Source organism: Apiospora hydei, assembly GCF_038363865.1.
Source record: "Apiospora hydei strain CBS 114990 chromosome Unknown utg000004l_segment0_segment0, whole genome shotgun sequence".
Taxonomy (NCBI): domain Eukaryota; kingdom Fungi; phylum Ascomycota; class Sordariomycetes; order Amphisphaeriales; family Apiosporaceae; genus Apiospora; species Apiospora hydei.
Window position 1 is genome coordinate 7,625,724 of NW_027117363.1, and position 26,761 is coordinate 7,652,484.

Below are 26,761 nucleotides of genomic sequence, written 5' to 3' on the forward strand. Positions count from 1 at the left end.
CGTTGACTCGTCCACACAACCTCAACTTGATGTACTTAGATGACCTAGCTGCTGGAGAGAAGAGAGGGACAGCCATGCCACGCTCACGGTTGATTGCTTCACCGGGTTTCTGCTTCAATACCGACACCGCTTTGCGTCACGGGTTGTATTTAGCCAAGGAGAAAGCGTCGAATTTTGTTCGCGAATTGCATTCCAGTTAATTTATACATGCCCAGAAAAGAATCACAAGTTGTACCTACAGACGTTAGGCAATACCTGTAAGGGACTTTGAACAATCGAAGCTAAATGTAGGTACTTGCAAGGGTTGAATGCCAAACTTATCGATAAAGCATCCACTCCAATCGCGCTTTGGACTTTTGGCTGCATGCTCTTTACGCGCTGATAGGACAGCTTTGGAAGCCTCCTGGAATGGGAAAACACCGGCTGTAACCCAGCAATTTATTGGTCTTTGGCATGGGAAGGAGCAACCACTACATCGCATCATCATTGTTGTCTCTGTCCTGGCTTCGCATACTTCCCGGAAGGGAGACTGCACTTTCCTTTCCAGGCGGCTTCCAATGGTATAGTTGAAGTGCTACTGTGAACCGTTCGTTCGTTATCCTGTCATTGACTTCTTCCAAGATTGTTGCCTTTGCCACCTTGTGCCATTTGCACATCGCGAACTCAACCATCTTCGAATCTCGTGAAGTATAATAACGACAATCGTCGCCGATACCCTGGCCGCCGATACTCTGCTCGCCGATACGACCTCCATCGCCGCCGAGACCCCGCCCCGGCGATTCATTCGATCTGCCTACTACAATCACTCATCTTCTATTCAATCGGAAATCACGAACTGAACACCCAATGGCAACTGTGGCAACTGCCCTCTCAGACACAACCCCAACCATTCGAGCTCGCACTTGCACCACCGCAACACAACCCCGAGGCTGTTACTTCAAGACTGCGGTTCTACTTAACAAAAAAACCAGCTTCCCATCTTCCGGACATTGGTTGGGTTTATGTGCGCTCAGTCAACCTCACAATCCAATTCAAAGCTTGGGCAAGGCCGAACACGATCCCCAAAAGCAAATCAGTAATCTCGACCTAAGCCGAAGCTTCTTCCTACAATTTCATTTCCTCCTCCCTCTTCCACCATCGACCTGCGCGGCATGCTGCTACTCTAGTAGCAAACACTGGTCACGATGGCGCTCGATAGCAGCATGGATGCTATTGGGAAAGCATGCGAGGAATTCATCGCCATTCCGCCGGAGGTGCATCTGATGTGTCCCAAGACCTCTGATGACGATGAAGAGGACTACGAAGATCTATCGGAGTCCGGTGATATTGGAGTTGACCAAAAACAGCTCAGAGTCGAGGAAGGTTCATCTCGTCTTGACGTTACTTACCGCTGCTCTCTCATTCTGGGCTTCTCCGACGAAGCCTTCAAAGAAGTGCAGGATGTCTTCAAGAGACGCGCCAACGAACTTCTCACAAGCTGCTCGGCTTGCGTCCGCGGATGGCACCGAAGTCGAAAGCGCTTCTTGAAATATCTCTCCGAGTAAGTTACCTCTCAGCGGTCCCGGTCGAATTGCTGCTTCGCGAATATGACACTAACCATTCTCATTACTAGGGCTCATGCCGATGACGTCGTCGCCGCCATGGAAGCTGAGTTAAACAGATTCGACGCCGAACGCATCACCCAAGGTCTCGAAAATGCCAAGCAATTTATGAAGACTCGCGAGGGTTCTATCGATCAGAAAACATTCATAGAGGAAGGTCACGTCGAGTACCTCATAGCGCTATACGAAGCCCTATGCTGTATCACGTATTTGAGCGTGCCGGAAAACCGCGTGGCCTTCAACTATGTTTTCAAGAGGGTGCAGGAGCGCCGTGTCTTGAAGTTGGGCGAGGTGCTTCCTACAATGACCTTCTTTCTCTTTGACGAGGACGATGTGCGACACAAGTTCGCCACAACCTCTTGGTCCCGTAATCTCGCTGTTACGGCTGACGATTTCCAATGGGCTGTCAAAGAGAATCTCGAGGATGCTATTAAGAAAATAGCCGTTTTCAACACTCCGTCAAAACAGGTCCAGCGCTTCTGGGAAGGTCTCAGTCTGATACTGCATGCCCTTGACAAGAAGATCGTCGTACAGGCCTTCGGTGCACTGGACGTTCAGCCTAGTGTTTACCAAACCCTACTAAACCACATGAGCATCAATTCCGTGGCTAACCTAGCTATCGTCCTGAAAGTGTTCTGCATCATCTTGCAGAAGGGATCCAAGGGCTTATGGGGTACATTCGCAAACTTCGCTCCGGCCTCCGTCGCTGAGCAGGTTTTCGCAAGCCCAGCCTACTATCCCTTGCTATCTCAGACGAAGCAGTTCGCATTCTCCATGCCAGAGGACGAGAATCAGGTAGGCCCAGTGGCCGCTGCATGGGTGAAACCATTTCTGGAGTCGATCTCTGCAAACCAGCGGGGTGATGCTTGCGACTCTATCCTGCATCATTTTCTCGATAGGATTGCCAGGGATAGCTCGATGCCAGGTGATGGCCGCGAAGTCTGCTATCGTGGTGCTGCCGAGGCCTTGTTGTCTACAATCACCGCCTTCCTCTCGAAGGATTTCAAGATCAATCCATCCTCTTCTACTATTCACACCAACCGGATTCTCAATCTTGTAATCAAGTACAAGGATATGCTCACAGGCATGGCCCGGGTCTCGCCTAGGAACCAATCCAACGGCCACATCTCACATATCACGTTGTCCGTTGTGCGCCAATCCCTGATGCTTGATTCACGAATTACGTTTGAAGAATTTCACGCACATCACCGAAATGATAATCTCGTCCAGCGTGAGATCACTAGGGACTCGTCCATCATTTGGGACGCTGCCCTGAGTATATTGCTCCCTGGAGCGGGCCAGCTGGCAAAGCACATGCTGGCTGCAACACTACCACTCATCCAAGTAGAGACATTCCGCCCTAAGAAGCTGGAGAAGTTATCGAAGCCCAAGGAGGAGTTCAACAAGGGTCTCAGGAATACCAATGAGGTTATTGGGCGGATGATTGATCGATTGGCCGAGTTCGACACCACAGAACTTACTGAACTTTCCGCGAACCCTCAGACAATCCAGGCTATTGTCGCTTCGTTGATCAATGGCGATCCCGCCGTTCATACAGCCGGCGTGGCGTTCATCAAGACCTTGACAGACGTGGATAGCAGAAGCGATGCGATCCTAAAACTCGTGGAACAGCAATTCTCACTTTCTCTTGTCTCCTTTACTCTAGCCGTTTCTAAGGTAGTTGCTGGTAAGAGTCTCTGGTCGCCTCAGATTCAGATCCATCGATGCTCCAAGGATTTCCTGGCAGCACTATGCGACCCTTCCGCGGGCATTCTTCGCTCCAAGAAGTTAGACCAGGGCGAACGCGATGCTGTCAGAAACTGGTGGGTTTCTCAGTGGGCGTTTATTGAGACTGCTCTGAATGACCTGGATGACTGGAGTAAATTAATCGACACTGAGACAATGAAGAACTTCTGTCGCGATGTGATGGAACTAGCAGACGCTCTTCTAGCTCAAGATGGTCTGCTGTCATCAGCTTTGGCAACCCCTTCGAACGAGGGGGACCCAACCGAGGAAGACATCAAGGGGTCTCTGGCAGAGCTACTCGAGGAGCCACGTGTCAAGTGCCTCGGAATGGTGAAGATGCTGCGTCTAAAGGACAAACATCTTGTCAGCACCACAGTCAATGGCTTGGTAAAGCTCTTTCGGCGTTTGGAGGAGAACCAACTCGAGGTTGTCGGTGCAGCCCTGCACTACATTCGCGAAACCTGTATAAGAAACAATATGGGCAAGTTCCGTATTAACACCAACCTGGATGATCAACAACGTGCCGAGCTTCTCCGAGCACTGGGCGAGGACGAGGACGATGTTCAAATCGTTGAGGTCAAGAAGGCCGATGCCATTAAAAAGCAGTCCAGCCTTGACGCCTGGTCCAGATCTGGCGACGACTCCTCAGGATCTACCCCCAAGTCTGCAACAGCCGCTTCTACACCTGCCAAACATGATCTGAAGGATCTTACTCCCGGCTTGAACAAGAGCCTCGACGTTCTGGCCCGTATGAAGGCACGGAACGAGGAAAAGGCTCGAGTTAAAGCCACCGCTTTAAAGCCCGCCCAACCGAAGTTTGATCCCGCCCTTGCAAAATCGATCCGTGATAAGCGCCAAAAAAGAAGCCGAGGAGACCAAAAGGAGGAACGCAGACATTGTTGCAAGAGCTCAAGCATTACGAGGACAGAAGCCCATTAACGCCGGAGAAGGCTCTGGCCTTCAGGGCCTATCTGGGATCCAAGGCAAGGACCACGCGCCGCAAAAGAGTGAGATCATGGTTGGCTCATCATCAGAGGACGAAGATGATTCCGACGATGATGCCGCATTCTTAGCGCAGACGAGCGCAGGAAAACTGCGAGTTGAAGACGCCTCGAAACGAGCACAGCTATTGAAGAAGCAGGCTCTTGGGCCAGTCAAGAAGACAAAGATTCAGCGATCGGCCAAGGATATGCGAGCACGACTCATCCCCCCTATGGACATTCTTCACCAGGCAATTCTCGATTGGGATATCTTCCACACCGGGGATGACCCTCCTGGCGGCGTGCCTTGCTCCAGGGTTTCAGAAACCTACACGGACCCATCTCAATATAAGAAGACCTTCCTGCCTTTGCTCGTCCACGAAGCTTGGCAATCATTCGTTACAGCCATGGGTGAGACGACCTCCAAGCCTTTCGGGATCAAGATCCAGAACCGGATGTCAGTGGACAAATTTTTCGAAGTTAGTACCGTCATGCCCATGGACAAAACAGACAAAGATCGCTGGCTCGCTGAAGGCGACATTGTGCTTCTCTCCGCATCATCCCAGCCGCTTCAATCTCCCGGCGACCCCCACTGCCTTGCGCGTATTTGGCGCACTACGGTGCGCAACGGAAGTCTCGAGGTCTCGTATCGTCTCAGCGGGAAGCCCGGACCCATGATACACCATCTTGTGCCCCAAGCGGAGATTTATGCTGTGAAGATAACCAACATGACCACCATCGAACGAGAGTATGCATCACTTGAAAGCCTTCAGTACTACGACTTGATGCCCGAAATTCTGGAGGGAAAACCGTCTCCTATGTTGACGTACAGTCGGGAAGCCGTGGAGAAAATCATGGACAACTACCAGCTCAACCAGGGTCAAGCAAAGGCCATCTTGAATGCGAAGGACAATGACGCCTTCACCCTTATTCAAGGTCCCCCAGGTACAGGAAAGACCAAGACAATTGTAGCTATGGTCGGTGCCCTGATGACAGGCTCTTTCCAGACCAGTACCGGAACGATGATTAAGAAACCGGGTGTTTCTGGTCAGGGCCAGGGAACCTCTAAGAAGTTGCTGGTGTGTGCTCCCAGTAACGCTGCTGTCGACGAATTGGTAATCCGATTGAAGCAAGGCGTCAAGTCGATCAATGGATCATTCCATAAGATCAACGTCCTCCGACTTGGACGTAGCGATGCTATCAATGCTGCTGTCAGAGATGTCACACTGGATGAGCTTGTAAAGGCGCGCCTAGAAGGAGATAAGGAGAAAAACAGTGGCCCGTCCGAGCGACAGAAGCTCCACGAAGAGGCAGGCGCACTCAAGAAGGAAATCGGTGATCTTCGACCACAGCTAGAAGCAGCACGAGCCCTGGACGATCGCCAAGCCGCGAACACTCTCCAACGCCGTTGGGACGATTTGAAGCGCCAACAAACATTGATCGGAGCGAAGATCGACGCAAACAAAGACAGCGGGATGACGGCGGCTCGTGAAAGTGATATCCGAAGACGAGCCGCTCAGCAAGAGATTCTGGATTCCGCGCAGGTCCTGTGCGCAACACTCAGTGGATCTGGCCACGAGATGTTCAAGGGCCTCAACGTCGAGTTCGAGACGGTCATTATTGATGAGGCCGCTCAGTGTGTCGAGCTTAGTGCTTTGATCCCCCTGAAGTACGGCTGTTCCAAGTGCATTCTGGTTGGAGATCCCAAACAGCTTCCGCCGACAGTGCTTAATCAAAGGGCCGCTAGATTCGGCTACGATCAAAGTCTCTTTGTTCGGATGCAACGCAATCACGGAAACTTTATTCATCTCCTCGACACCCAATACCGTATGCATCCTGAGATCAGCAGGTTTCCAGCTCAAGAGTTCTACGAGGGTAAACTCCTCAACGGTGGGGACATGGCAAGACTTCGCCATCAGCCCTGGCACCAGCGTGGTCTGCTTGGGCCTTATCGCTTCTTCGATGTTAAAGGTACTCAGGAAAAGGGTCAGAAAGGACGGTCCCTTGTGAATTACGAAGAGATCAAGGTTGCTATGTCGCTCTACGAACGCTTCCGAAAAGATAACCCGAGTATCGACACGAAGGGCAAGTTTGGTATCATTACTCCATACAAGGCGCAGCTCTATGAGCTCCGGAACCGGTTCACGGGTAGGTATGGAGAGGGCATCACAGAGGAGATCGAGTTCAACACCACCGACGCTTTCCAGGGAAGGGAGTGTGAGATTATCATCTTCTCTTGTGTGCGTGCTAGCCCCACCGGCGGTATCGGTTTCATGACCGATATCAGACGTATGAACGTCGGTTTAACCCGTGCTAAATCTTCGCTTTGGGTCCTCGGAGATTCGCGAGCCTTGGTCCAAGGTGAATTCTGGAACAAGCTTATTGAAGACGCCAGAGCCAGGGACCGATATACGACTGGCAACATTGTTGGCCAGCTCGGCGTGCCCGGCATCAAACTACCAGCCCCTGACTTTGATGAGTACTCGCCTCCTTCCGCCGAGCCCATGCCTGCTCCCAAGGAGGAGGAAAAGCCCAAACTGGAGGATGTAGAGATGGCCGATGCACCTCCTGTCAAGCCCAACCTGCCGCACACGCGGAAAACCCCGCAGTTGCCTCAGACCTATACTGTTGTCGGGAGCGGGAGTCATGCACCGCCCCTCGGAGGTTTCAACAACTACCCTGCGGGCTATGCGGGATTGGATGAGAAGGGTGAGGCGGTGTCGAATCCGGGACAGATCAGCGAGCGTCCGATTATCCATTCATCGGGTCAAAAGCGCCCTCTTGAGAACCCTGGAGGTTTACCAGCTGCCAAGAGAGTACGTGTTCCATTGCAAGCAACTGAATTACGGGATATCTAGCTAACAACATAACCCACATAGATTCCCAGCGGACCTAGCACTGGTGGCTTCCTTCCTGGCAAGTCTAGACCCCGTGCTCCCTCCGAGGCCCAAGGACCCCTCAGCCATGTCAGTCTTGGGTATTGATTCGCAGGGAGGGTCGTCTTCGTCTGGTTCAGCGAACCCCCGCCGAATGCCCCGAAGGTTAGTTGTTCCTTTTGTTGCACATGATGAAGTCTGCCTGTTGCTGACCTAACTTGCTACAGGGTCCCGCAGCAGCACGTCGGCCGCCCCCTAATCCCATGGTTCCGAGGAAGAAGAAGCCGGCAGAACCCTTCATTCAACGCAAACCCAGCAAACCCAACTAAGCATACCGCCGTATTCCTGTCCAAGACTGCCATAGCAGCTGGAGGATGAATACGATTTCTCAGCCGCATCCAGACGGCTTTAATGTATGTATACTCACGAAGACCAGCCGTCGACGCATTATGGAGGCGTTTAGGTAGAGGCCGGTTTTCCGATAGAGATTTTGTAGGATACAGTAGTGGCATCCTCACAGGAGGGCCAGGGCGGCGTTGGCACCGGATTCCTCCAGGACTCGACGATGCTCTTTACACGTTCCCTGGTATGACCACAACTGCTTCGCATTAAGCGACAGACGAGATAGACGGTTGATTTCCCCCCGGAGCTAGACTTCTGATTGTTGTCTTCAAACCCGCCGCTGAATTGTCGAGGACGGGCATAGACTGCGGCTGATTCCCCTGGTTTGAGACGAGCCTGGCCTATAGTATATTGGCCGCAAGTGATACGTTTCCTGGCCGAGTGCATGTTGTGAGTCGTAAATACCCGTCGCTGTTGCGCCATGTATGGCCGTCGCTACCTCTCTACATCGAACCGCGTTACGATGACAAAGCACCTCCGAGTCGCCCGAGTACTCAGGTTGCCTGTAGTCCCAGGTAATCATGCTATTCCTTCGTAACGGTACTTACACTACTGCATTGCTATCATGCATTCTGTGTAATGCTCAAGACATTGTCTCACCTCTCTGTATCTGCATATCCAGCCGGACCTGCATCGCAGTTGAACCGCTTTCTGGGTCATGTCTCAGCATGTATCCAAGACAAACCCACCCTCTTCGCCTCCCGCCATGCATGCTGCCTTCATAAGAAGCCTTCAAGCCCGCGTAGGGTTCGTTTACCTTTCTAGCCCCCAAAAGTCATGCCCACGACTCGACTCCTTTCTGAATAGACATTATTCGATTGATGTATTCTTAAAGTAAAGTACAGTCGTCTTTTTCCAAAGCCAACTCCCCTATACTCCAGGATATAGACACCGTTTGTAACCATGTCCATTACTCCGCAAAACGATATGAACGCAGGAAGAAGGAAAAGGAATTTGGCAGCAGTTTATGTTGATGTCGGAACCCCACTCCGCTGACACCTCTACATCCCCCCATTAAAACAATCCAAACCTGGCGTCCTCTTCCTCCCCTCCTCCTCTCCTCGCCCTTTCTTGATAACGTTGCTCTCGCCGAGGACGACGACTAGAACTCTGTAGACCCCCAATCAAGGCCTCCTCATTTGCAAGAGCCAGGCGCTCTCGCTCATCGCTGCCACCGCCGCTGCTGTTGCCATCGCTAGCCTCCTCCTCTTCCTCGCCGCGGCCTGTGCGATAGACTTGCCCTTGCCGGCGCTGTTGACGCTCTCGCTGGTACCGGCTCTGTTGCTCCTCCAGTTCCGCGATGCGCGCGTCGAGCTCCTCGTCCCTAGCCTCGCGCGCCCGACGGGCCGCGAACTCCCTTTCGAACTCTGCTTGGAGCGGTGAGATGCGCCGGGCCGTCAGGGGCGTCCCGGCCGAAGACCCTCGCGAGCGGCTACCGCCAGCCCCCGAATGACCTTGGGTTGTCGATGATAGCCTGGGCTCCGGTATCTGAATGCTATGGGGGCGGCGCCTGCTGGGTTGGGCTTCCTGCTGGTACTCAGAGATACTCGCCGGTATGGTGGCCAAGACGGACGAGGGCCGCACACGTTGGAGCGGCACGTCGTGGCTGCGGGTCGTCTGCATGCGGAGCGGGAGATTCTGGTAGAACTGCTCCTCCCGAGGATTGAATGCCCGCTCGGTGGCTTGCTCTGAAGGCGGCGCTGGTGCCGCCGCACCACCCTCAGCCTCGGTGAAAGACAGTCGGGAATTGACGTTGCGCTGGTAGAGGTACTGCTCCTGGAGTAAGCGGCTGAGGCCCTCCATCAGCGGTACAAGGGACTGAATCCAGACGTCGCCATTCCTCTCGAGCCGGCGCAGCCGTTTTTCCATGTCACGGTGGCGTTGTTCACGGAGGTCATCGTACTTTCGCATTAGGTCCCGCTCGCGCGGTGGCATACCGGAGGCTTGTGGCACCTGCTGCTGTCGCTGCGAGAGTTGCTCTGAGGAAGCTTGCGCTATCTCCCGTGCTCTTCTGGCCTGTTCACGCTGTGTTCGTCGTTCCCTGCGCCGGTGCAGCGAGATACGATCCGAGCCTGTGACAAATGACAGCTGTGAGGACGAAGACGAGCGATCGGTTGTCGGAACAGACACTTCCTCTCCCGGAGGTGGTTGCGACGTGGTCAATTTACCGGTACCTCCCACCGAGGTGGGGACGGGAACGACCACTGGCCGAGTGGCTGGAGTGTCACTCGAAGTACGTCCAGCAGAAGGTGATTCCTTCGACTCTCCGGAAAACTCTGTTCTTTGCGGGCGGCCCAAGACTGGGGACTCTGGCGAAATACCAGTACTTCCAGGAGCAAGTGAGGCTGTTGCTTCTGTCATGTCTCTTGATTTCCTCGCATGCACTCGGTCCCTGCGAGACTGGCTGCTCCCTTGAGCCACTGGGCGCACCGGATCATCCCTCTGAGCTGGCCTGTGAGCACCGGTGATAGAACCACCCGACAGTCTATCGGCCGTACTCTGCGAGGGTGGCCTGACAACGATCGGTATTGAGGAGTACGCCTGAGCTGTCTGGGCATCGTACACCTTCGGCTCGGACCCAAGCGAGCCTAACGATCCTATGCTTTCTGCAAAGGACCCTCGAGCACTGTATATTCTAGACTTGGACGGACTGTGATGCACACCCTGGCTAGGAATGAAAGGGCTGAGCGGTCCGAGTATGTCGTCTATAGGCCTCGTGACGTCTGCTATTTGTTTGCCCTTTTTGCTGGATCCTCTTGGTGGTGGTGGGAACATGAACCGTGTCTGATTTCCAGCCCCAGGGGGTCCCAACTGAAAGCTTGTCCCTGCGGAAGGTCCTTCACGTGGACTTCGGGGAGAGGTAGATCTACTGCCAGGTTTCTTTTCCGCCCGTCCAAATGGAGAAAGCCCGTATGCAGATTCGGTACCAGCGAGCTCTCCCGCAGCCGCTTTTTCATCTTTCGAAGAACTCGGTGTGTGTCTAGATTGGCCGAAGTCTTTGATCGAGGACCCTTGCTGCGCCGGTGGCGAAGGCAGGCCCTGTCGGGGTGGCGGTGGGGCGTGAAGGGCTGAAGGCCGGTCTTGCGGTATGGATGAGTTGTGCGACCGCGAAGTTGGCTCGGAGATGAAGGATTCGCGGTCCTCTTCGACTGGCCTCAGAACAGTTACGGTGCCTCGCTCGCCAGTGGATGTCCGTATGGGGCCGAATCTCGCCTCAATCTCTCGCACCAGGTCTAATCCGCTCGTATCGAACACCGGATACTGGGTGGGAGGGTTTGGACCAAAGTGTATATATTCCAGGGGAATCGAAATGGCGATATGCCTATGCCCGCCCGTCGTCTGCCCCGCGATTGCTGTGTCGGGAAGCCTGATGATGGGGTTTTGCGGCTTTTCCTCCTGGCCTTCCTCTTGCTACGGAAGACTCTAAATTTTGATTTCCATTTCTCATCTTCTGCGGAAGAAACGCTGATGCTGTCTGGGATCGACATGTAATTGTCTGGTGGAGGCGTGCGTCGGAGGAATTCGAGCATATCCAACAAGTCCGTCTCTCTACCGGTCTCGCCCAGGAGTTCGCGAAACTGACCTCCCGAACGGCCGCCGGACCTGCTAAGCCGCACCGGCGGTGTATCCGCGCGACGCGGCTCTGGCTTCGTCCCATGTTGTGCTTGACCAGACATGGACCATATTATGGAGATGAGCGAACGAGGAAAGGCGATCAATCTTCCATCGCGACTCCTGCTTCTGTTGCTTCTGTGCACGACGATTTCCCGGTCGACTTTGATCCCAGAGCTGCGACGCGCCACCTTGGGCTCCATCACAGAAAAATGTCGTCGGGAAGCCGATCATAGCCTAGGATCTGAACCTTATTAGGAAAGATGACGTTTTGGTGAGCGACGTGATGCGATCATGCCTGTTGGAGGTTTGGAGAACTCAAAGACCAACTCCGCATGCACATGGCGGACCGAGACGCAACCGACGACAGTCAAAAGACAAGATGGGACGGTTTTCGAGAAGTGCAAGGAAATGGATGGGACGACCCAAGGCTTCTTGGAAGGCCATGCCTGTCCCGTGCAGGGCAAGTCCCGGGGCGGCTCGCTGGCAAGCCACATTGCCTGGCGGCAGAGAAGCAATACATACGCATTGAGAGACCCAACACAGCGACCAGAAAATACCACAAAGCAGATGCCAAGACGATGGGATTAGTCCACCCACGGATTGGGACGTGACGCAGTAGTGTCGTCCACCGATGCCAGGACAATGTGTCCCCGGATCCGAATTGGGCATAGCAGTTAGGCCGGGGAGCCCTGATACCGAGACTACTATCGACAAGATTCAAGCCCGGTCGTGTTGGCCGAGATGAGGATCACTTGGGTGCAGAAGCTAGCGCAACGTGAGTCTGTAGCGGTAGCAACGGGCGGGCGGCATGGCTTAACTGGAAACCGTCAACCAGTCAGTCCAACCAGTCCAGCCATCAGTCAAATCTTCTGCAGCTCGTTGCATCCCACGCCGGAATTGCACGAGGGAGCCCGACACATTATTGGGAAATGCCGCTGCGAGACATGCATTTCAGTGATGTAGCAAGCTTGTCATGAGTTCCTTCAGCAACTTTCTTTTTGCCTCGAGTGCCTGCTCCTTCTTGCGCCAAGGAGAGAAGGGGGAGGAGAAGCAGAAAAGAAGCAAAAAAAAGACAACAAACCTCCCGTTGCCGTAGTCCCCCGTAGGCACAGGCTCCATTTGATCAGCGGATAATGGGTATGGCGCCACAGCGAACAAAGCATTGTTATTTCAGGCCAGCCGAGAGAATTGGGATGTAAAAGAGAGGAGCCTTCGTTTGCCTGGCGGTGATAAGACTTGAGTTCGGACAATCAAGACCCCAAAGTGGCCCCGAGCGTTCCTTCATATGGAAATTATGTAGGGAGTACCTAAAGTACCCACAAGTAATCTTCAACTGTTATCGTTCCTGAGGCGGTTTGAGAAGGAGCCACCGAGGAGGCATGTGGTGGTGGACTTCTCTCTTTTTTTTTTTTTTAGCGTAGGTAGGAGGTGACCTTAGGAAGTTGCAGCTTCAAGTGGCTGGCCGTTGGAATTGTCCGAAGCTAGAACAACAAGCCTCATATCAAAGGCTGCGGTCCTGGACTCCTGTGGCTGGCCCTGGTGCAATTTGCTGGATGTATGGTGTATGGTGTACGCACTATCGTGGTTAACCCAAATATGCCAAATGCACAGCTCTCTGGGAAGAGTAAGTAGTGATTATGGTATGACATGGATGGTAAGTAGACAACGTTCATTCCCTTCCAGGGGCTGCAGAGGCTGCTTTTTTCACCGGCTGGCCTCGTCGCGTGTTCTTGATCCAGAGAGACTTTCATGCAGGTACTCTTCTACTAGTGTCGCTATTGGCGACGGGACCCTCCCGAACCCTAATATGACCCTGCTGGCGATCATCCACTTGCAGGACGCAGTTTCTTGATACTTTGCAAGTACACACACCCATTGACGGAACCGGCGCAAATCTGTTCAACTGCCGAGATACCTTAGGTACTCCTACAAGACAAAACTGCTCGGCAAGCGTTGACGTTGGGAACACCATCTGACCCAGCCTGTCAGGTCTCACCTACCTTTGCCGCTGCCACCTTGAAGCATACATTCTTGACGCATGTGTGCGTGTGCGCGAGCATGAGCGAACTGACATCGACTTCGAAGTCAATGATAGGACGATGCGAAAAGATTCCCATGTGAGGTGGACTTTGGTCTACCCTCGGCCGTGACGGAGGGACAGCGTACAGCCTGACCTCTGTATTGTCGTATATTTACCTGGTATTCATGATTCTTCTCAAGGGGCCTTGCGTAAGTACCTTATGTGTTCTTGCTGCCGCTGCTTTCTCCAAGTTGAAAGCGGCCTACCAGATATGCGAGTATCACTTTCATATATATTCTGCTGCAAATAAGGGTTGTGTTGACATTTCTGGCTTATAGATTATTGCTCATTCAATGATAACAGATCGGGAATTAAACTGCAGAAAGATGCGGTCTTTTGAGGGCCAGCCTAATACTGGCAACATGTATTACTTTCACGATCTCAACTAATTGACTGCCCAGTCTCTTATTGCTGTGACCCAACTAGAGAAGCCATTACCGTAACGTGTTAAAGGTGTCGTATGCATAGCAGAACCACTGCCACTTGGTATAAGCCTTTCCAGGTTAGATGTCCATGCGGACTATTACACCCATACAGCTACAGGCCATCAGAAGACCTCTGTACTCATCTTACAACAGCAACATACCTCTCCTTGACAGGAAGGACTAATATTATTGATGGGAACAATAATCCACACGAGCAGAAAGACTTCAGAGAGGCATTTTGCAAATAGTGTTGCGATTTCAGGGGCTATATTTTTAAATATGCAGAGTCCAGCATGATGAAGACTATATGCTTATCAACTAACCGTAACCCGATATCTTGAGACCCCGACCCCAGTAGGGAATGACTCCAAGGAAAAGTTGTAAAAGGAGTGAATAAGTAGGTATGTGGTTGAACGCCCCCTGCCCCTTTTTTTCATCGGGATGACAGCTTCGCGTTGACATCCCAAAGGGCACAGAGAGACATGTTTTGTGTCTGATATGTAGATTGGGCAGGGACCCCGGCAGCCCACTGGAAATCGTCCTTGGAATATACTCGACGAGTATTCCAGCATTGGTTTTGTTTTCTTCCCATGCGATAAATCGGGCTTGCCTCTTCGGGCTATCGTTTGCAGTAGCGCGTAACATTGCCGATGTGTGGATGGGAGATATCGCGGCGAAGGGTGAGCGTACTCACGCCCCCGCTATGTATCCTTCTCCCTCTGAATATCCCATGATATAGAGGCGTTCTCGAGCTCCTCGTGAAAGAAAGGAGCTCAAAGCCTCGTTACCATCTCGTCGCCCATCCCCAGCAAGAAATACGGTCGAGTGTCAACGGTTCACAAACTGTCTCCCTATCCTCTCTTCCTCCCATACGATTTCCCTGAGCTCATGCACGTCCTTCCCAGAACCCAGCTCAGCGCGACACGACAGCATCTTCGAGGGAAAACCATTTCAATCGTAGGACAGTCCTAACTCCGAGGGGTCAAAAACACAAAATCCACTGATTCGCAGAAAATATGCCGGCCGGTCCGGGCTACCTGGGAGCGGTCAACAAGCGCGCGACTCCTATCCGGGAGATCCAGAGTAAATGTGGATCTAGCAACCAGACCGGAGACGGGCTCGGACAAACACTCCCTGCTGCCGCGGGCTCAGGGCCGGCGCAACGGAAAGCAAGTGGCAGTTCGACGCACAACGGGGAGGAGAGTCACTTCGAGAATCGGTTGTCCTTCGCAGGAGTCATGTTGTTTCGAGCGTCTCTTGGCGGGTGTGTAGATGTCGGGGTGAAATCATCATGGAGTTCAGGAGGAGGGCTTGAAGTCGTCTTTTGTTTTTCTCTCTCCAAGTTTTCGGGTACATGCTTGGCGGTTTGATTGATGACTGTCGTCAGGCTTCGGGGTGGACGATGAAAGAGATATTGACTGGTAACCGTGGTCAACGGGTTGCTGTTGCTATGTGTTCATGTGGCGTGTGCATGGCGGGTAGCAGTTCGTCAGATCTCTGCACTAGAATTATGGTCCATTCTGGTCACACATAGCGAGCATAGGAAGAGGAAAGAGAAACAGTCTCACGATAGCCAGGGTACGGTACTTGGTTATAATGGTATTTCCAACCCCCTTGCTGTGGCAGCGCAGCTGTACACGTCAGGAACAAGGGGTCAAAACAAGGACTCGGAGTGGCTTTTACTTTTGCTGTCTCTCGAGCGCATAATTGGACAATTCCACCACCGGGGCCTGCCTCCTGCGCCAGGAGCAGCAGGTCAACCAGAAGTGGCAGGCAGGAACGGCCATATCTGGTCGCTGGTGTGGCTGGTTGGTATCCCATCCATCGAATCGAATCAATGCGATGGATGATCCAGAGTCTAGCAAACAGGCAGGGCCCGAAGACGAAATACAAGTAGCTCCCAACCAACCCCCTGTCGTTTTCCCACCTCTCAGTCCCGACCACGCCAGCCGGTTTTAACACTTAACACTGCATAAGGTAGGTAGCTGACAACACACATACATCATCCATCCATTTGTGTGTATTGTCTATTTCTGTCGCCGAAACGATTGCGGAATTCTCCTTACGGAGCTCATTCACTGATCTTCTACTCATGTGTTGCAGAAGATATGGGCATTCGCATCATGGGGCCTGCAGGATGACTTACACGAAGCTGCTGTCTTTTTTCCCAGCGCCCCGCATACGTCATCCACGCTGCAGCCCAAATCTCAACAACCGGTTTTGGGGCCAAATCTGAACCGCTCGGAGCTTTTGCACCGCACTACCGCTTACTTTACACAACCACCACAAGCACCTTTGTCCAATTTGGAAATGGAATGGCCGGGTAGGGATGATTGGGTAGCGTCAAAACAGAAATGCCTTCGCTTCCGGCTCTTTCTCAGGAAATTAATTGCAGCGGTCTGCCATGTTGCATGGTTTTGCTGTCCGCAAACAGCTTAAGTCGGCGCCTAGCTTAGCGTGTACTTACCTAACAGAGCCTAAGCCTGACAGCCCATGGAGCGCCACAGCAGCATACGTACATACTGTACGTGCCAGCGCGTGCTTGCGTACAGGGCTGGCAGGGTATGCTAAAACAGCCCACGAGGAGCCTCATGTCCATCTCGCTCCACTGCGGTTAAGGAAGGGATACGGATCCTCTCCAGCCCTTTGCAGCCAGTAAGGAGAGTGAACAGCCCCCTGTTGTCCCTGTCCCCGTATCACGACAGCGAGTCTAGACTTTTTGCTTAATGCCGGCCATCGACGATTTGGTATCCTCTCGTGACGTCACCGTCTCGGTCTCTTGTGGCTGCAGCCCACTGTCGATCCCGTCTGCCTCTGCGTCACAGTCGCAGCAGAGGCTGCAAGGCCCCATGGGCTTTTGTCAGAAACTCATGCAATTCCAATCCAAATATGACATTGGCGAAAAAAGGGTGGGCAGGCCAGAGGTACCCCATGTCGTTCGTTCGTTCCTCCTCCTCCCCCTCGTCCTATCAGTGTCACCCCCGGAGCCAATAGAAAATTCGAGACAGAGCTAGCGAGGGCCACGAAAAGCCGTTTTCGCTCGGCGAGGTGTAAGGGTCTCGCTGCCTTGGGCCTCTATGACATCGAAAGATGTGGATTGCGGGTAGATCAGCTGCATTCGGTCATCGTTCATTCCCTTCTCTTTGCGCCCGGTTCTTCGGCTAGCTCGAGTGTGCTTTGTTGGTCGACAGCCAGTAGGCAAAAGATGTCATAGCCTGCAGTTCCCTGGCCCACCACTTCATGTTGGTAGGGGTAGGAGATCCCGCTAGCCTTGGGTAGGGCGCATTTGTTACATGGTTCGCGGTGTGACTGACCTTCACGAACCTGTATATAAGTGCTGGTATCCAAACCCCCTTCGAACCTCCTTTGTTACTTGACCATTCACAACAAACCAACAACCAAACCACATCATCTTCGACCTTTTACCTAAACCCCAACCCAAACAACTTCACCTAAACCAACCACCACATCAATCATCCAAACACGACCGCAAAAATGGGTGCCGTCGTATCTTGTGTAAGTTCAACCTACCACCAAACCTAGTCACGGCTCGACCCATCAGCCCTAGGACACTTTAATAAAGGAGCCTTGAGACTAACATACTATCTCCGACTTTTAGATCAAGAGCATGTTCCAGACCATCGGCTCCGTGCTGATGGCCATTGTGAACGGAATCGGCTCCATCCTGACCGCCATCATCCACGGCATCGTCTCCTTCCTGGACATCCTCATCTCCTTCCTGACCTGCGGCTACTGCGGCGGCAAGCGCAAGCGGGGCCGTCGCAGCCACGCCACCACGACAAGTCGAGTCTAAAACAGAAAGACTCGTTTGTTTGTGGAGGAGGAAGAGAAGCGGAGACGAATGATCAGCACCAGATCTGATCTGGTTTGATGATCGACAGACGGACGGGAGAGAAGCAGAACAGGACAGGATCGAACCATTGTTGATTGGGAATCTCCTGCTGTTGTGGTGGAATTTTTTGGAGAGAGAGAGAGAGCTGGCGATAATACCCTTACGATACCCCAACCGAACGTTTCGTTGTAATGGTTACGATAGCATGAAATGAAAGCATGATTCATTACGATATTTTCATCTTGACTTTGGAAAACTTTTCTATGTGACACTTGACAAATCTACAATAACAAATTGTTTCGCTGAGTGTGATTGTTCTCAAGTCCCGTTATGCGTATGATAAATACGTTTGACAGGCCAAGGTAGATTCGAATCAATGAGGCTATCATCTCACGTATAGATAGATAATGTCAAGGTAAATTCTAACTGGCATCACACCTTAGTTTAATCTAGATCTACCAGATTCCTAGAAAAGAACCGTTCCACCTGCCGCCCAGCCTCCCTCCCAATCATGGGCTCCAAGTCCATCTCCGACATATTGGCCACCTCCCGGACGTTCTCGCAGCCGAGCACCAGGTGCTTGACGTTCTTGGGCGTGATGCCGGGGACCGCGGTCAGCATCTCCTGGGGCTCGAGGTTAAAGGCCTGCTCCTCGGCCGTGGCGTTCTTGTCGAGCCCGGCCTGGACGGCGGCGACGGGGTCGGGCTCGTCCTCCTGCGTCTTGAGCCCCGCGAAGATCTCGGCCGTCTCGTAGGGGCTGCTGCTCCAGATGATGCGCAGGCGCGGGAACGCGAGCGTCAGCATGACGATCTTGGACTGCAGGTCCGAGGGCCCGTTGGCCGGGTTCACCGACGACAGGTTGCCGGACAGGTCCGCGAACGGCGCCAGCGTGAACGACTTGTTCTGGTCGAACTCGATCAGCAGCATCGGCTTTTGGTAGTGCTGGAACATGGTCTCGCACTGGTTGAAGAGGCGGCCGTCCTTGAAGGAGCTGATGAGATCGCTGATCGACTTGCGCTCGACGCAGATGGTGGGCGACAGGACGTAGTCCGCCACCGTCAGCATGCACGGCACAATCACGATGCTGCGCCCGTGCAGTAGGGAAGGCAAGGAAGATCTGAACTCGCGTACGTCGACCACCACGCGGGGAGGCTGCGCAGTCGCGGCGAGGCGCCCACCTCCTGCGATGCGCGTGTTGACAGTACGGAGAAAAGCCTCTTGCGGGTCCTCCGCGCCGTGGGAGTCCGTTGTCATGACCACCGCCATGCTGGCCCGTTCTTTGATCAGTTTCGTGAACGCATCCTTCTCTCGCCGGACCGTCGCCAGGTACCGCTGCTCCTCTACCGAGCCTCCATAAAACATGAAATATACCCGGACGTTCCTGTCGTTGTGCGATGATCTGTACACTTCAACGCGCCGGATAAAAGATGCGTCGGGCTCATACATGATGATGTACCGCGGCTTTACCTCTTCCAAAATATGCTCATCTTGATCTCCCTCGTATGCATGAATCACAACCAGATCCTGCATCTCGTAGAGCTCAAAGTAGTCCTCCATGTCGTCCAAAGGATCAGCAGTAATTTCGGCTTTCTGTTTCGCTTCCTCTTCGGTGATTTCGACTTCCGCCATCAGGTCTGCCACCTCCGACGGCTTCTCGATATATTGCACGAGGCTCCCATTCGCAGCCCGCCCAGAGGCCACTGATCCAACGCCACCTCCTCCCCTTTGCCTCCTCCGTTTGTTGGCCGGAGGCCTACCTTTGCTTTGGGCTAGTCGTGGATCTGCAGCACCCTCAAGGGCCTTCTGGTTCTCGGCGAAGAGCTTGTGGCTGACCTGGGCAAACTCCTTTTTCCATTTTAGATAGTCTCGTAACTTCCTTCTCATCATGAAGGCAGCTGAAGGTTTGTTCTCTTCGTCCTTGTCTTTCTTTGCGGTGGGATCATCGGCCTTTAGTTTGACATGCATAGTTTGCAGGTATTCGCGGAGCTGCCGGCAGGTTGTCGTGTCTTGGCACATTATCAGAATGGTGCCATTGGAATCGTCCTTCATAGGAGGCTCGAAATACAAGTCGCGGTCTATCTCTTCTAAGATCTCGGCTAGCAGGGCCCATTTGGGCTGTTCTTCCAAGACAGGACGCAAAGTATCGATCGGCGTGTTTTCGGTCGCCTTGATATTACTGGCGTACACCCTTTGCTTGGCCGAACTGAATATGGTATGTGCAGCATCTAAAAACATCCAGGGGGATTGACTCTGTCGGTTTGACCCTGGTTGGGGCGAAGTGCGCCGCATGGATAGTATCCAGATGTTGTAACAACGATACCGCGTCGTAGGCTAGAACCGAAGTCAACATACCCCGGAGCACTGTAAGATCGTTGACGATTTGCTTCGTCTTCCAGCTGACTCTGTGCCAGTTCGGGTCCAGCTGCCGGCGTACCATGGTGTCGAAGTTCTTCAGCAGCGCACTGTCTAGGTTCCAGTCGTCCATCTCGAGACCAGTGTTGCTCTTCTTGAGTTCATGGATACTGACTTCGACGCACTCCATGATGGCATTTTGTATCTCCCTCATAGCATCCGTCATGGGCACTTCTAGTTCGATGACTTCGGCCTTCTTCTTACCCTCGAGTGACCCGGCCACTGTCACGTGGAAACGGGGCCATAGCGAGGCTTTCCGTAGGAACAGATTCCTCATCATGGTTGAGAGAGGAGAAAAGCCGTAGGTGAAAGGGTCTGGGTTGTCCGACAGAGCCTTCAAGAAACCCACCTTGTTCTTCTGCCGGTATATTCGCAGGATGAACGCCTCGAGCGAAGTGGCGATCACTTTGTCCGCATGCAAAACTACGAGGCCGGTGATTGTCTCGGGCTTGAGCAAGGTTGTTAAGAGATCAACCACGAGAATACGAGAGGTGATGCTATAGATGCCGCCGGTAGAATACATCTTTTCTCTGGCCCCGACACTGGTGAAGTCGGTGTTCACGATAGTCAGACCCCTGGCTTTAGGAGACATGCTGATGGCGGCCTGCTCCGCCAGAGCCTCGCCGATCCAGGCATTCTCGCGGTCTTCGGCGCCCACGACAATGATCAGGTTGTTGCCTGAAGCATCGTAGCTGTGTAGGAGGTTTGTGACCAGGCGCATAAGGCCGAGGCCCTTTGCGAGAACAACCAGCTCATCTTCGCCGCGGAGCTCCTGAAAGAGATGTTGCTGGTACTCCTGCTATGTGTTAGAGCTCGGATGGTTCCGGATCGGTGCTTGGGAAGTGACAGCGTACAAGTGGCAGCGAGAGCTTCACAGGTTGAGGTTGACTATTGGCAGCCATGCGGGGGCGCCTCTCCTGTGCATCTGGGATCAAGTCACGCGTAACAGTGGAAATGCACCGGCCGGCAGGACTGCTTAGCAAGACGGCTGGTTGCGGGCGGACAAACTTGGATTAGACAAATCGGAAAGGCTAACAACAAACACGTGAAGCATGCATGTAAAGAAACAAGGCCCTCTGCCTGGTAGCCTGTAGGTTGGGTTGCGCTGGTCTAGATTCGATTCGAGCGGATTGCAGAAAATCTGGGGTTGAGTGCGAATCATCGGCCGGATCGCGCGCCACAAGTCAGTTCAACCAGTCAACCAGTCCACGACGGACGCCGCCTAATCACGGGTTTCACAGCGGCCAGATACGTCATCAAGCAACGCATACAGCAAAGGCCGCCAGTCGAACCAAACAAAGTGCGATATAATAAGGGCGCCTTCTGCATCCTCCTGCATCCAGTTTCCTTTTTAAATCTTCTATCTATCAATCACAGTATCCTAGAAAGAAAAAAGAAACATCAATACACACACATACATACCTAACACCACAACCATCAACATGCCTGGCCAAGACAACAACACCCCTCAGGTGAGCGCCAACCCCAAAATGTCCGGCATGGAATGTGCATACATTATGTACTTAAGTATTATTATGTAACTGACTCATCCCCTTAGGCTGGCAAGTCGGACTTCAACATCCAGCCCATCGACCCCAAGCCCCAGGATGCAAAGAACACTGGCATTGCGGCCCAGGCGCACACGGCCCACCCCGGCCCTGCTATCCCTCAATCCATGCCGGAGCAGGAGGGCACCAAGGAGGAGAGACTGGCTAAGGCTAAGGAGCTGAACAAATAAGCACCTCCTCATATCTACGTGATTGCTAGATGGAGGGGTCAGGGGCTTCGGCCAGTATTGCGGAGATTTACGATCGTGTATGATTGCTACGAGAATGATGCCCATCTGTTGAACAGACAACACGGGCCGGAACATAGCACAAAACCATAATCCCCCCATTTACCAGTTTCTGGCCTGTGCGTGTGAGATTGCCTATCGTCAGGAGTCGTGCGCAAGTGTATAGTAGTAGTAGTAGTAGTAGTAGTAGCATGACATTGGGCAGCATGCCTATCTAGGTAAATAAGTGAGTGGTAAGTACGTGTAAGCCAGCAGGTATTTTCGCCTGAGCGTACGTCAGCCCTGGCAAGAAGCGTTGCCTACTCGCCTTAGGTCAGTACCTACCTAGGCACTTATCTCTTAGGCACCAGGCTTCAAAGAATTGCCCATTAATTTTTTACTTAGGTGGTTGGGTCAGAATGCCAATCTCTCAGTAGTCTTCACTCGGGATGAGTTCCCTCTCACCAGACAGAAACAGGGGCTTCGTAATCCGAACCCGAAATATGCTGTATTAGCCATGCAGATTCGTCATTTCCGTACTGCCCGACTTGAGGCAACCTTGCCAAAAGGCCCAAGTGCAAGTCAAACATGGAAACGTCTGAAGTGTCCACTGTAGTCGCCAAGGCCCAGGCGGCCAAGCACTATTATCCAGTGGGGGAACTGTTCTAGTAGTACATTAGGTAGGTATGTGCATGTAGTAAAGTTTGCTGCACAGTGACGGTAAAGTGGCATTCCGTGCACTTGGGGCCTGCTGTCGTCGTACGCAGTTTCTTCAAACCGTCGCTGGCTGACGGGTTAGGTAGCGAACTCACGTTGCATTCATTAGCGATCGACCAGACAAGAGCAGTCAGACATCGGCTGCCACCGACAGCAAATCCCGGCCGGCCTATCGAACACATACTCGGCTTCCGTATAGACTCACCCAGACACTTACCTTACCGACTTATACATCCAAGGGGGCCTATCATCGTCCACCTCGGGCTGCGTCGAACGGATACTCTGGAACCTCATGGACGGTTATGTGTGGTGTACCCATAGCTTCGGGACCCATTAAACGAAGCCCCCCCACCAAAATAGAGGGACCTGCTGTACACTTCCCTACTTCGGTCGGGGCCTCTCCAAAAGAACGCTCGCTGCAAAGCACCGCTCTTGGCTGGCTGGGCAGACTGGCAGACTGACAGGCGAAGGCACAAGACCAATAATACCGGCCAATCCTTCCAGCGTCTGACCGAATCCGTCTGGATCTCGTTTGATTCGAGCCGATTCATGACCAACACCACGCAACCGCAACGCAGCATAGCCGCCATCGTTACCAGCCTATTCCACTACTAGTAATAAGCGCCGCCACCACTCCCACGCATCCTCATTGTGCGCAATATCTCGACAAATCCGACGCCAGTTCTCGACATTTTGCTGCTCTTTCAGACTCCAACCCCCGACTGCACCGCGCTTCCTTCGACAAATGCCTACCTCATAAGCAGCACACCACCGCTACCACGGGTTTGTCGAATCTAGTGACCGTGCTACGGGTGAAGAAGGCACCTCGAATGGGCCTTTTTCCTTCTTCACTCACCACAGAAAACCAACACCGCCGCGACCTCGACGATGCCTTCAATTCTAAGCGACGAGGACAAGGAGACGGTGAAGCGCACCGTTCCCAAGCAAACAAATAAAATCCAGGCAGTGGCCGTCGCCAGGCTCTATGTCGCATTCCCCAACAGGTCAAAATGGACATACACCGGTCTCCAAGGCGCTATCGTGCTCGCCAACGACCTGGTGGGAAACACCTACTGGCTCAAACTGGTAGATATATCGGTATGTTGTCACTTCAGAGCTGTCTCGGTATACGTGACAAAATCAAGCTGACCTGTATTATCGTAGCCCTCCGCTCGCGGGGTAATATGGGATCAAGAAATATTTGACATCTGGTCGTACAATCAAGACCGAACCTTTTTCCACACCTTCGAGCTTGAAGAGTGCTTGGCCGGCTTATCCTTTGTGGACGAGAAGGAGGCGAAACAGTTCAAGAAGAAGATGGACGAGCGAGAAAAGAATGCTAGCAAAGCTACAAGGAACACCCCTTTCGGAGGCTCGAACCACGCGCAACCTGCCAAGCACGGTGGCCTCTTCGGAGGCATCTTTGGAGGACATAGGCACTCCTCCGCCCCGAGTCCTCCAGAGTCGCCGAGAAACGGCGGCGGGCTTCCACCTCCGCCTCCGGCTCCTGCCTCGACACATTCGAGGTCACCATCAACTAGTGCCAACGGCGTTCACAAGCCAGCATCCGAGTTTGCTACGCTGGAGGCTTACGATCCCCTCTGGCGGGAGAACTTTGGTAATTTCCTGACCGAGCAGGGACTGACCGACGAATTCATCAAAGAAAACCAGGAATTTATCGTGGGTTTTTTACAGGAGCAAGGTGGCGAGGTGCCCAAGTCTGCACCTGCACCTCCCCCACCTCCGCCGCCCGTCAACGGCCATAGCACTGGCCATGGACGGGCACCGCCTCCTCCGCCCCCACCCCCAAGCAGCAGCCGGCCACCAGCGCCAGACAGTACGTCCTCGGCCGGTTCTCGTCGCGGCATGCCTCCGCCCCCCGCCCGCACCACGCAGATCGGCCAAAACAGATGCCGTTACGCGAGAACCTACACCTCCGCAAGATTCAACACCCCCTCGACCGCGGTTCAATGCACCGCCGCCGTTGCCGGACGCTGGGAAATATGCTCATACGGATAACTCCCAGAGGAGTGCATCCGCCGCACCTGCCCCGGGTCCGCCTCCACCCCCAAGACCGCCAAAGACACCCGTGGACGGCCATGAAGATTCGAGCCACAAGTTTGGCGTGCCTCCCCCTTTCACCGGCCAGCGCCTTAACAATGCGCCCCCCGCCGGCGCCGGCTAGAGGCCCGGTGCCGCCCCCGCCTCCGCGAGACACGCCTTCCGCTCCCTCACTTCCACCATCACTGCCGCCAAAGGTACCAGGCTCAAGCGCACCAGCGGTGCCGCCCTCATCATCAAGACCTGTTCCGGCACCCCCACCAAGGAGTGTACCCGCTCCTCCACCTGTCCCGGCTTCGGGCGCACCTCCGCCGCCGCCCTTGCCGAACACGAGTGCACCACCACCTCCTTTGCCGAATACAAGTGCACCACCACCACCCCCTCTGCCGAGCTCAAGCGCACCACCGCCGCCGCCTCTTCCGAGCTCAGGCGCGCCGCCACCGCCGCCGCCGCCTCCGATGCCGGCTGCGTCTGGAGCTACGTCTGGAGGACCCCCACCACCTCCTCCACCTCCGCCCCCGCCAGGGGGTGCAGGGGGCGCACCTCCTCCACCGCCCCCACCACCGCCGCCGGGCAACCGAGACAGCGGATACGGGTCCGGCGTACCGGCAGCTGCTATACCGAAGCCCGACTCATCCCGATCTGCTATGCTCGGAGATATTCAGAAGGCTGGAGGTATCGCCGCTTTGAAGAAGGTGGACAGAAGCCAAATTCGTGACCGAAGCGCAGCAACCGTTGGAGGAAGTGGTGATACGGGCGGTAGTGGCGCCCCGGCTGCGGGAGCTAGCTCAGGAGGAGGCGGCATGGCAGACGCACTTGCCGCAGCGCTACAGAAACGGAAACAGAAGGTCAGCGATAGTGGTAAGTCAATCAATCAAACCCCTCCACCCGAACAGGGCCAACGCGATAGATACTAACTGTTCTGCAGACGACGAGGACAATGATGATGAATGGTAACTGAATAGCGCTTGGTGCTTGTGAGCCGGGTTGGGGGTAGTAGTAAAGCTCATGGCTACCTGCAAGATGGCGATTCCCTTGGCACGATGTTCAGCCTGTGGAGGAGAAAAGGCTGGACTCAGCGGCAATACCCCAAACTGGTTAAGAACTGGATTTGTCGCATCCTCTGGGCGGTACCCCGTACAGAGCTGCAAGAAAGCAATACTGAATCCGGGAGAAGCCGGATTTCAGTTTTATGTATTCAAGGGGATATCACCAAGCTTATACCATGCCTACAGAGGGTTTCTGAAAACGCCCACGGACGAATTTGGGGAATCGGTGTGCTGTCAAGAGCAAGCGTGGCCCCGAATCGATCATATGGACGGACAGGTCGAGAAGTATGGGTCAAGGAGAGGGTACGGGCCCCCTTCACGGATGGCGCTCTATCGACAGAAGAGGATCGAAAAGGGTTGGCAACGTCAGAGGAGTCTTGGCCAGGAGTGGCAAGGGCAGCAGCAGTAGGGATTAAAGCAGTAGTTGCACAGAGTAGTAGTTTGAATAAAGATGTCGACTCTTATACACTACTGGCTTTGGCTCGACTTTGGTGAATGATATAGGGGAGGGCCGATACGACAATAATATTCGTTGCCTACGAATATTCTACATACGATGTCGCGAAGGTTCACTTTTTGCACTAAAACTAGGAAGTTGTTTTATATATAACGTGGTTCACCACCGAGCGTATTATATTATTAAGCGTATTACTTTTTTATATTTTAACACTTTTATATAACGTGGTTTATTACTACGCGACGTATATTACTTAGCGACGCACTTAAATTTAATTTTAATATAATTAAATTTTAACGCGTAATACTTTTATACTTATAATGCTTAATTAATTTTAAAAAGATCGAATAGTTTTAATAATTTAAACGATACGAAACGAACCGAATTAAATAAATTAAAGAGTAGTAGTAAAAGTTTATAATATACTCGAATTAATTTTACATTATCGAATTTACGGCCGAATTTTAAAACGCGAAATCTAACCGAAATAATATAAATTAAATTTAATTAAAAAGAAATACTTCGTAAATATATAATTAATTTAAATATCCGAGGGATACCTCTCGATCTCGCTAGTATAAAAAATATGGCTAATCTCCTCACCGCGTCGCGCGGCGGCGACCGCGTCGGCAAGCACTAGGTTAAACGTTTTATCGACCGTAACCCGGACTTAAAAATTAAAATAAATCGTCGATACGATTATTAAAAAGCTC

At 53.0% G+C, this 26,761-nt stretch overlaps 6 protein-coding genes across 6 annotated transcripts; 4 read left to right on the top strand and 2 right to left on the bottom strand.

The window, feature by feature from the left end:
* Nucleotides 1-1,184: 1,184 nt before the first annotated feature.
* On the top strand, nt 1,185-7,532 carry PG997_004911 (uncharacterized protein; the record flags this gene model as incomplete). Its single annotated transcript, XM_066809226.1, has 5 exons — nt 1,185-1,540; nt 1,613-4,191; nt 4,241-7,143; nt 7,207-7,293; nt 7,431-7,532. 5 exons carry the CDS (start codon nt 1,185-1,187, stop codon nt 7,530-7,532), a joined length of 6,027 nt encoding a protein of 2,008 aa, XP_066672844.1.
* A 1,087-nt stretch (nt 7,533-8,619) lies between these two features.
* PG997_004912 (uncharacterized protein) lies at nt 8,620-11,420 on the bottom strand (the record flags this gene model as incomplete). Its single annotated transcript, XM_066809227.1, has 2 exons — nt 8,620-11,016; nt 11,070-11,420. The coding sequence occupies 2 exons, from the start codon at nt 11,418-11,420 to the stop codon at nt 8,620-8,622; spliced, it is 2,748 nt and encodes a 915-aa protein (XP_066672845.1).
* A 5,800-nt stretch (nt 11,421-17,220) lies between these two features.
* On the top strand, nt 17,221-17,539 carry PG997_004913 (uncharacterized protein; the record flags this gene model as incomplete). The annotated part of the gene is made up of 2 exons (XM_066809228.1): nt 17,221-17,241; nt 17,345-17,539. 2 exons carry the CDS (start codon nt 17,221-17,223, stop codon nt 17,537-17,539), a joined length of 216 nt encoding a protein of 71 aa, XP_066672846.1.
* Nucleotides 17,540-18,022: 483 nt separating this feature from the next.
* Nucleotides 18,023-20,892, bottom strand: PG997_004914 (DNA excision repair protein ERCC-4; the record flags this gene model as incomplete). Its single annotated transcript, XM_066809229.1, is given in 3 exon segments — nt 18,023-19,828; nt 19,842-20,786; nt 20,845-20,892. 3 exon segments carry the CDS (start codon nt 20,890-20,892, stop codon nt 18,023-18,025), a joined length of 2,799 nt encoding a protein of 932 aa, XP_066672847.1.
* A 540-nt stretch (nt 20,893-21,432) lies between these two features.
* Nucleotides 21,433-21,728, top strand: PG997_004915 (uncharacterized protein; the record flags this gene model as incomplete). The annotated part of the gene is made up of 2 exons (XM_066809230.1): nt 21,433-21,462; nt 21,549-21,728. The coding sequence occupies 2 exons, from the start codon at nt 21,433-21,435 to the stop codon at nt 21,726-21,728; spliced, it is 210 nt and encodes a 69-aa protein (XP_066672848.1).
* A 1,641-nt stretch (nt 21,729-23,369) lies between these two features.
* Nucleotides 23,370-25,499, top strand: PG997_004916 (uncharacterized protein; the record flags this gene model as incomplete). The annotated part of the gene is made up of 6 exons (XM_066809231.1): nt 23,370-23,579; nt 23,646-24,446; nt 24,508-24,606; nt 24,667-25,070; nt 25,129-25,403; nt 25,471-25,499. The coding sequence occupies 6 exons, from the start codon at nt 23,370-23,372 to the stop codon at nt 25,497-25,499; spliced, it is 1,818 nt and encodes a 605-aa protein (XP_066672849.1).
* Nucleotides 25,500-26,761: the final 1,262 nt, after the last annotated feature.